Source organism: Neltuma alba, unplaced genomic scaffold, assembly GCF_004799145.2.
Source record: "Neltuma alba isolate B1F8T4 unplaced genomic scaffold, ASM479914v2 tig00004254_pilon, whole genome shotgun sequence".
NCBI classification, from domain to species: Eukaryota; Viridiplantae; Streptophyta; class Magnoliopsida; order Fabales; family Fabaceae; genus Neltuma; species Neltuma alba.
The window spans coordinates 51,457-62,133 of NW_021633622.1; the positions used below are offsets into that span (position 1 = coordinate 51,457).

A 10,677-nucleotide genomic window follows, 5' to 3' on the forward strand; every position below is an offset into this window, starting at 1 on the left:
TATTACTGGGGATTTGTTTCAAGACTGTAGATCCATGAGCGTTCAAAGAGTGAAGATCAACATTTTTGAAACAAATGTTGATTTTGAGATTTTGGCTATTTCAATTTTAAGAAATCAATACGTGTACTTACGTCTTCATGTCTTATCTTTTTTTTATTTTTTTAATTGGAATCGACCACGTCTTATCACGAGCTTTTGATTTACATGGCCTTTGTTATTAGAATTGGCGAAATGGGCTTCTTCGGCCCTTTTGGACTTAGGTCATATGAGCCCAGGCCATTTTTTTTTTTAACTTGGACACTCAAGCTCAGTTTTAATAGAGTTGGGGCTGAAAATTAGTTAATTCGTCCAAATAAAAATTTGGTAGATTTCTTTACACTAAAATATTTGATTTTTTAATAAATAATATAATAAATAATTTATATTATAATATTTAAAATAAATGCAACAAATTAAAAAAAAAAGCATTGGTTAACTTAGAATTACCGATCAGAGATCTATCTGTGGGGTCAATCCTAAGTTTTAAAAGACATTTAAGAATATATCAAATGATTTTTATCCAAAAAGAACTTGTGGATAAATTATTTATCCCTTTTTATAATCCTGTTACATGGTTGATATATTGTATATTGATGTACATGAATTTTATTGTCTTTAATTTTGTAGTGTAAAAAGGAGAGACTTTATTAATACGATATTCGCATCAGATAAGTATAATTCACAAATAAATATAAAATTAATTTATAATTATTATAAGAAATCTTAAAAAGGCCGAACACAAGTATACAACGAGGTCAAAGAAGGACTCCATGATTTTCTTTTTGGGGTCAATAAGGGACCTTGTCAAGGTTGAATAATCAATATCGTATACAAATAAATTTTAAAGTTTGCAATTTTAATGGTCTATAAACCCCATTTTTTTAAAAAAAAACTATTACTAAACTTTTAACATGAACTAAATCCAAATATTTAACTTATTGTCAAAGGATAGTAATAAATATATGTAAGGTCTTGCATTTTTTCAAATTCATACACTATGTCTTCAAAATTATTAGACAAAAATTTAAAATATCCTTCATTGTCTATATAAAAATTGATAAGAAGTATAGAATAATTTTTTATAGAGTATAAGTATTTAAATCCTTGAACAATTTCATTATTTTATTTTTTAATTAAAAAAAAGGCAATACCCGACGAGGCAGAATAACAGCTGAGACTCACGTAAAAGGAGGACGCTTCTTTTCTTTCTTTCTCTTTTTTTTTTGGACCAGGGAGGACGCTTCTTTCGGTCCTTCAGCCTTGCAGGTAGCAAATATTTTATTTATTTTATTCAACATTTTATGGATAGTAAATTAATTCAACGTTGAGGTCCCAGGTTCGGAGCCCTGTTTGGTAACGGGTAACTAGGAATTTGGAGTTCCCTAACCTATGGAGTTAAATTTTGTGTCTTTTTGATAAGAACGCGGATAAGAGACGCGTTTGAATCTAACCCAATTAACCCAAGTCACTAAGCAAAGCAAGCGAGCAATTAGGAAGCGATACCTTTGAGGGAAATCTGGTCTTCCCACAGTCTAAGGCTTTGCATATAAAAAGCTCGTCCTTTTCTCCTGCGCTAAGAAAGGTATCGCAAATCTAGAGAGAGGCAAAGGGATCGAACCGGAGCAAGAAGTTGAAGATGAGGATCACTGTAATGACTGCTGATGAACAAATACTTTCGTTGGATGTTGATCCCCATGAATCTGTAAGAATCTGGAATCATCATTCTTTCGCCTTTTTTGTTTGATAAGCTTTCTTTTGCTATTGCTATCTACAATTTTGGCTTTCTTTGTGGTAGGTGGAAAACGTCAAGGCATTGCTTGAGGTAGAAGTGAGTTCCCCATTACCCTTCCCTCTTTTTCTGCTTTTTAATTTTGCTCCTTTTCTTCTACAATGCATTATGCTTCAATATTGCTGAGAACAGGGAACGATATTTAATAGAAAGTTTTGAATTTTACAATTTTCATTGGTCGAGGACTTTGTAGCAAAAGCTGGACTGTGGAGTGATGTTATTGATGGCTGACTAATGCGTCATTATAGTCAACTTGTTTGTAATTTCTTTTAGATTTTAATAGGCAAAAGCAATCAGAGTGGTGCATGAGAGACTGAATCTTATGTTTTTCTTCTCTTGTGCATATTGGTCCGTTAATGATGTCTTACTTTGTTTCCTTGATGTTAACCTTACGCATCTATGAAGACACAAGTGCCTCTTCAGCAACAGCAACTTCTCTATAATGGAAGGGAGATGAGTAATTCTGAGAAATTGAGTGCTCTCGGTGTTAAAGATGAAGATTTGGTGATGATGGTCTCTGCTGTTTCTTCTGGGTAAGCTCTTCTTTAATATTATATTGCAATGTTACGAGGTAATGCTGGGAAACCTTCTTTTTTTTTCTTTGTTGGAACCCCCTTCTGACATTCTGCCTATTCCACTCCCCGGGGGGGAGTTGAATGTCTGTGCTCTGCGCATGGTCTGCTTGCTTTTAGGTGTGAATCAAGGAATCCCCGCATTGCAATATCACTCGTTCTTATGCCACTTAATTATGATCTTTGCTTGTGGTTATTGTTGCAATTTTTTTGGGATGATATGCATTGTTACATCCCTGACCACCATGATCCTTCTGCGATGAGGAAAAGTCTGGCTTTCTAGTGCTGCTCTCTCCATCTAATTTGTTTTTCTGAAGAGTTTCTCTATCTTTCTGTCAGAAGATTTTTTACTCTTTGACTTTGCTATCGTCATTTGCTTGTCATTCATGTAATTTGAATGTTTGAATGGTAAAAGAATGAAGATAGTAAACTATTATGTTAATAATGTATGATGAAAGCCTCTTTGGGTAAACTTGCGTTGATATTTGAATGCCTAGATTTATGCTGAAATGGATTTTTTATTTATTTTTTATAGCTAATGCTTTCTGTGACAAATTCTTTTTTCTTTATCCAGTGCATCTGCCAATGATTTAGGCTTCAATCCTGATGGATCTGCTGTTAATCCTGCTTCTTTCCAGCAGCACATTAGACAGGATTCTAACCTGATAGGTCAGCTCTTTCAGGTAAATGAGTAGACCTAATGCATCATTTCTCAAGTTATATGATTTTCAGACAATTTATGTAATTACTTGTCCTCTGTATCTTTCTTTTATGGCTTGCTATGCAATGACCTTCTTACTTACAGAACGATCCAGAGTTGGCACAAGCTATTCTAGGAAGTGATCTTAACAGAATACAGGAGATTCTACGAGCACGTCATCAACAGAGAGCTGAATTACAGCGTCAAAAAGAGGAGGAACTTGTAAGTAGGATCTCCAGTGACTTTCTTTCCTCCACAGTTGTGAATTACAGCGTCAAAAAGAGGAGGAACATGTTATTCTGTATATTGTATATATATTTTTATGTGTGTTGGCAGTGTGTGTGTGTGTGTAGGTATTTTATGTCTAATGTATCTGTAAGAGATGTGATCACATTGATCTCACTGGCTCTGTTTGTTGGTGTGACTGATCATCATTTTAAGAGAAAATCAGATTGGCTCTATGTGATTTTAAGTACATTAGATTTAATAGAATTATTTTTCTGTATCCAGACTAATATCAATCCAACCCATTTCATGAATAAAATGTGTGAATTACTAATCAGACTTAGAATGTGCTGACAGAATGACTTGTTTGACTTTTCCCCACTTTAGGCTCTTCTTTATGCAGATCCTTTTGATGTTGAAGCACAAAAGAAGATTGAAGCTGCTATTCGTCAGGTGAGTCTATTTTATATCTTATTTGTTACATTAGCTGCATAATTATAAGTTTTATTGCTCTTGAAATGTTTTATAAGGGGCTCTCTCCTTTTAAAACTAATTATACGTTCCATCTGGACTGAAAATACATACTCTATTAGACCTTGGGATTTCTCAGGTTGTGCTTTTAATGAAGTATGTGTTGTTACTTATCACTTATTATCACTTGTTTAATTTGTTTCCACGAAGTATGATTTGTTTTATGTGATTATGTGGGCATATTTTGAGTGTTTATGGCATGCAATGATTTATTCTATGCTTAATTATATTTAAAAGAGGGCTAGATGCTCAATATGTTTCAAGATTTATCTATTTCTTAGATGAAGAACAATTTTTAAATTTAATCTTCATTATCTCACTAACATTTTTTTACGAGCTTTGGAGAATGTCTTTGGTAATTCCTTGGCTAAAGTAAACTATAATATTACCTTGTTAGATGAATTTAAGGTCAGATTAAAATTGGAAAGGTAATATTTAATTATTGTAAAATTTGTCATTAGTTAACCTCCTTTAATGCAACCTATTACTTGTTCCATGCTCCATATTTAATGCTCATAATAATTTATGATGGTGCCATAATAAACTTAATAATTTATGATGGTGCCATAATAAACTTTTTTTCCCCCATTTCTGAAGCAAAATATTATATTACTCTACTTGAATGACAGAATTTTGACGTTGTGTTTACAGAAAGGAATTGATGAAACTGGGCAGCTGCACTAGAACATAATCCCGAAGCTTTTGCAAGAGTGGTATGTTACAATTCTGTATCCATTGCTAATATCTTTTTTTTTTTCATCATTAATTTAATGATTTTTATGTAATTCTTCAGGTCATGTTGTATGTTGACATGGAGGTTAATGGTGTCCCACTGAAAGTAAGTGTACAGTTACAGAGAGTGCATTCTTCAATTCAGGGTTATTTCTGCTTTGAAAATGAGAAAGAAAACACATTCTGTAGTGGGGAGAGCTATTAATGCCTATCATAGGGTTTATTTTGGCAGAGAATACTAAGTATGATGGCGTCATTTTCCTTTCAATGGAAGGGGATACAGAATGGAATTTATGTTGCATTGATTTTTTATGATATCTTTTTCTAGGCATTTGTTGATAGCGGAGCCCAGTCTACGATTATATCAAAAAGCTGTGCTGAGCGCTGTGGGTATGTGTTAGTAACATTTGTTGGACTGGAATTTTCTCCTTGGCATTTATAGATAGTTTAATGTTTATTGAATTTGTTATGATGACATATTTGCATGCCCATGAAAGTACTCTACCCCATAGCTGGCTGTGTCTAAACTTTTGAGGAACATGGTTCATCATTTGTGCTAGTGGTCTAAACAATAACTCGATTAAGGAAAAGAAAGAGAAAGGATAGTATAAGGAGCATAGTATATGATCCTGGCCAAAAAAACAAAACAAAAAAAAAAAGTCTATGATCGTGCACTTTTCTATATGCTGTGTTAGAGCTTTAGTCATTTTTTAGGTCTGACTTCCACTTGCTAAGCTTGTGCACCATGCAACGAGAATTCTGACTGTTTGAGGAAGATGAGTCCATGAATGATTTTAAGGAACGTTAGAGCTGGTTTGATAACTCTGCAATGTAAAATATGCTTGATGCACTTAATAATTATCTTCCTGTGTCATTATTAAAGGATATTGAATGAACATTTCTCCTAGTGTCGCACTGATGACAGTATCTTGAAATCTAGACGGCTATTCTTTGAAATTTGTCTTTTCCCTGTTTTTGATAATTTATGACTATCTTCTCTTAAATTCTACGCCTGTAAGGTATCATAATGACTCTTCTTATCATTATCTTGCATTTACAGATTCTGGTTTCAATAGTGTGCTAGATTTTGAAATGAGAGGATGCTTTTTTTAAATATTCATGCCATCTTTCAGATTGTTAAGACTTTAGACCAGCGTTACAAAGGAATTGCTCATGGAGTTGGCCAATCAGAGATATTAGGACGAATACATGTAGCTCCAATCAAGGGTAAATTATTCTAACCATTTTTGTGTGGTGATGATTTTCAGGCGGATGAAGTTGTGTCCATCTTAGTGTCCTGTGCTATCTGGTAGATTATAATTGTATGTCGAATGGACTAGCACAGATGTCCAATTTCATGCTCAAACATATTTGGTGTTCTGGTTTTCTTTTGACTTTAGGGAACAAAGTTCACAGTTTGATAATACGTGAATATTCCCTAGAGAAGAATCTTTTATTGTATCTGTTTATCTAATACTCCTTCAGTCCTAAATGTAAGACCCTCATTTTGTAGTGTCAATAAGTAAACCCATTTTGTAAATAATTGACACTACAAAATGGGTCTTATATTTAGGACCAAAGGAGTATTAGTAAGTAGTGACCTCTTTCAGGCTCCCTTGACCACTTTTTGTACGATTTCCGTTTATAGGAAAATAGATTTTATCACTAAATAAAGAGCAAACTATTCTGGACTTTTTTATAATGTGGTTAAGGGTTGAAATGATAGCCTACGGATTCCAAATTTGCATTTTAGGTACAGGGTGCATCCTGAATTTTTCTTATACAATGTACTTGAGCATGATTACTTTCTATGTCTCTAAAAGGGTTCATGTTTGTGCATTACAGTTTTGATAAAGTTACTCTTTCTGAAATGACAGACCATTCTCTTATAGTATTTTCCTCTCTAATATGTATGTCTCCTTTCCCACTTTCTCTTTGTTTGTCATTCTTCATGTAGATTGGGAATATATTCTACCCTTGCTCATTTTTAGTGCTCGATGCTCCTAACATGGAGTTCCTTTTTGGGCTGGATATGCCTCGAAAGCACCAGGTAAGATACTCATTTGCTAACTCAGGTATCCTCCTCACTTCCAGTAAAATCTGTGTTTTTTGTGAAAATTTTTCTGGTGTCTGCAGTGCATTATAGATTTAAAAGGACAATGTTTTGCGAGTTGGTGGAGGAGAAGTTTCTGTGCCATTTTTGCAAGGTCAGTCTTTTCTACCGTGGATGGAATCATAACATATTCATGAAGATTTTTCCTGCTTGTGTTCGTATAGCTCTCTCTTAAACTCTTGGTTAACATTTTTGTGTGCTATGGTCAGAAAAAGACTACCATCTCGGTTTCTGGATGAAGAAAGGTATGCTAAGGAAGCATCCAGCTCAGGTGCCCAGTAAGTATACACTGTGTTCGGTTGAATTTAATCAAGCAAATGACTTCAAATTTTTATTGTGTTTTAAATTTATTTTTGCTTTGCTCAGTGATTTTGTTTTGACAACTTTGTATTATCCTTAGGCAACAGGACCAAACAGATCGGAGTGGTGCTGCACCAAAAGGAGGCCAGTCTTCAGGTTAGTACCGGGATTTTGTTCCTACTAATTGTTCTGCAGGGGAAAGTTTTATATGTTTTGACTCATTGGAATTCACTAGATTCTTATTGGAATTCTGATGGGTCCCTAAGTGGGACCTGGGAAGCTAACTGTGTTGAGGTGGGATAACCAACCCACTTAAACACCCACGAAGCGTTCCATCCTACTAACTCTCTATCAAATTCCATACTTTAGTTTATTCCTCCTTGATATTCTAATTAACCTTACTTTATAGACAATTTTTACGTAAAAGTTGTGCAGTTTCTGTTTAATCCACGCAAACATGTTATTTCTCCTTTTCAAATTTTGCATATATAATACTGATATTATAGTTAATTCAACATTCTAATTCGTTTGCTATTATCCATTTCTTTCTAGGAGGAGCTTCTGGTGGCACTTCTCAGGTAAATTTGCAACTAAGAAGTGTTTCAGTGTTTTGCATCATTCCCGTCATTTTCTCTATTCTTTTTTTCTGAAGCAATTCAGATGCGATTGATGTGAATGCTAGTGATCCCAGATACTATCAATATAATAATAGAGCTTCACTGTGATTGCAGGAGGGTGATTTTGAAGCAAAAGTAGCAAAGCTGGTGGAGTTAGGTTTTGGAAGAGAAGCAGTGGTACAAGCTCTTAAATTATTCAATGGCAATGAGGATCAAGCTGCCGGGTTTTCTTTTGGGGGTTTCTAAATCCATTAATTAGTTTACTGCAACTGCAAATAGTATTTTTGCTTCTGTTTCCACATTCATTTTAATTCTATAAAAATGGAATTGGCGAGCAGGTGATGTTTCATGCTGCTAAGGAACTGTTTTGATTCAATTGGATAGGTCTAATTTATGGTTTAGTTATAAGGTTCAAGCTGTGATATTCACCTGTACAAGACAACAGGTTGGAATAAACAATCTTTGTTTCCAAACAAACGTTAGACAATGTGTGTTTTATAAATCCTTTTCTTCTTGTTTACATTTAGTCAGTCACTACCAGGATTTTTTTTTTTTTTTGCTTAAAAAGATTCTGATAGGGCTTATTACTTATATTTAAGCTGGAATAATATGGCCTCAGAATGTTGTAACTTGCTATAGGTGTGAAAAAACCCACTACTCCCTCTTCAAATCTGTTCGACTGTAAATAATTATGTCAATTGTGAACTTGTGTGGGCCAATTGTAGATAAAGCCCACAAAATCTACTTCTGCTTTTTAATATAACAACTAGTTTAGCATTCAATTTAGTTCTAAATATAAGATTTTAATTTATATATATCTCAATATTTATCTTTTTTTTAAAAAATAATCCTTATAGTAGTTGTACATATTAAAGGTTTGGAGAAAACTTAGGTCAAGTTACTTGGATCCATTAGGTCCAGTCAGCCATGAAAAAATGCCACCTTAATTTTTTTCCACATCAGCCCTTAACCCCGTAAACTCCCGTTAGTGGACTAAAATTTCTGGAAAAAAAATTTAAGAAAAAAAGGAGAGGAGTTGCGATGAGAGCAAGGGCTAAAGAAAACAAAGTCGGATTTCCCAACAATGACAACGGCATTTTGAAAGTTCCGATGGCCTGGTTCTGTCAAAGGAAGATCAATATCCAGTGTATGGAGGAATAAAAAAAAATGGAACGGGGACATCAAGATGCTCATGGCGGAGGAAGACATCCTGCTGTGTCGAAGGAAGAGATTATCGAAAAACCAAAAGAAAGTTGTTTTACAGATTCTTCTCTCAGTAACCCTCTTCCTTTATCCTCTAAAGCATCGTTGTTGGGGACTGAAGCTACGGAAGCAAAACAAATTATGATTACGCAACAAATGGTTATTGGAGGAGAAAAATTGGATTCGAAAATACAAAAGAACAGCAGGAAATTATCACCTTTAACAGGTTGATTGATAATAATGGAGTTTTGCTAGGCCTAGTTGAATTCATAAAAAACTCAGGCAAGTTTTCAATTTCCCAAGGATCTGAATGAGGTTTCTTTCAAAGTTGTCATTGTCTTTATGGGGAACTCTCATGCCCCTCCGATTTGGCTCTCTCTTTGTTTTTCCTTTTTTCCTTTTTTACTTTTTTTCCCCCCTAAAGTTTTAGTGGCAAACGATGGTCTAAGGGGTTAAGGGCTGATTCGAAAAATAATCCAGGTGGCAGTACCTAATTGGTTAATGGAACTTAACGGACCTAACGCACTTGACATAAGTTTGTCCTAAAGGTTTCATTTAGTAGTTTCAAGCTAATGCACATAATTAATCTACTTTATTTTCAATTTATGTATATATTCGTTTTTTTAAAAGTAATTCTTATAGTAATTCTACATATTAAAAGTTTTATATTAGTAGTTTAGCCTAATACAGATAATTAATAAAAGGTAATAAAAAAAATCAACAATAATTACAAACAATTAATTAATATTTTTAATCTTTTCAAATTAATTAATTTATTCTTATATTAAGTATCAAGGTAGTAACTTTGTTTTGGGTGTATTCAAAGGTACGAGCATGACTTGTTTTTAGACACTTTAAATTGTTTGTCGCAATAACACCGCTAGTTGGAAATTTTTTTTTTATATTAATTCAAAGTTTTTTTTTTGTGTGAATGTAATTAACGAAGGGTACTCCCCTTGCACGTGCAAATGGATTTAAACTATATATATATGTGTGCGCGCGCGTTTGTATATGTATTCTCATTTTTCTTAATTTTCCAATTCCATCTGTTGCCAAAATTCACTAGGCTAATGCTATGATTAAGTGAAGTTTTGTAAAAATTAAATCTAAAAGGGTTTTTCTTAGTACTAAACTCTTTTGACAAATTATATGCCCCTAGTAATTTCTTAAAATCATGTTAAGAGTCTAAAACACAATTATGTACCTTTTGACAGTCGGAAAAGCCAAGCAGAGGCTACTATGAAACTCCACCAATGTCATATCTATAATCCATACTAACAAATTTCTAAAATCCAAAAACAATGAACAAACCATCTTAAAAGACGTACATAACTAAGATAACAAGAGATCCTCGTAATCATCACCCCTACTTGTGGTGCGCCACTATAGGACTTCTCACTGGTTTCTTTCCCATTTGTCCACATTATCTCTGCAAAAGAATAAGCTGCAGGCCTGTGCGACCAGTTCCTTCTATCATAACCTGGAAGCTCTTCTTCTCACCAACTTTGCCGAATCTCAAGTGACTTGGCTCAACAAAGACATTAAGTCCCTTAGGAACCATTAATATCCACGAAATACTTGCTTGTCTCCCACGTTCGTCCTGTCCTTGTAACTTTGACTGTATTTGTCCCCAGAATGGGCACTGTGATTGAAGGTAGTTGAAATCCAGCACATTGGTTGACTTTGGACAAGTGAAGGGGCTTTCCATAATGCCTGAATAAGTGTTTCATTGTAGCCATAACCACATAAGAAGGTCAAGTATCATCGATTGTCAGATCATAAACAAGCCCCGGGTCCATAGCTGCATCAGGTTGAACATGTCCTGCTCCATAAGCAAATGGTATTGCTTCTTTCAT

General features: G+C 34.2%; 1 protein-coding gene and 1 long non-coding RNA gene across 2 annotated transcripts; both read left to right on the forward strand.

Annotated features, from left to right (window-relative positions):
* Positions 1-1,473: 1,473 nt before the first annotated feature.
* On the forward strand, positions 1,474-5,686 carry LOC114744070 (protein DNA-DAMAGE INDUCIBLE 1-like). Its single transcript, XM_028932255.1, is given in 11 exon segments — positions 1,474-1,741; positions 1,835-1,867; positions 2,234-2,361; positions 2,975-3,083; positions 3,206-3,322; positions 3,713-3,778; positions 4,508-4,517; positions 4,520-4,569; positions 4,650-4,694; positions 4,917-4,978; positions 5,649-5,686. Coding segments are annotated over 11 exon segments (702 nt in total). The 5' UTR covers positions 1,474-1,675; the 3' UTR covers positions 5,665-5,686.
* A 1,427-nt stretch (positions 5,687-7,113) lies between these two features.
* Positions 7,114-7,789, forward strand: LOC114744071 (uncharacterized). The gene is made up of 3 exons (XR_003740057.1): positions 7,114-7,157; positions 7,554-7,579; positions 7,733-7,789. It is a non-coding gene; the product is annotated as an uncharacterized LOC114744071 (long non-coding RNA).
* Positions 7,790-10,677: the final 2,888 nt, after the last annotated feature.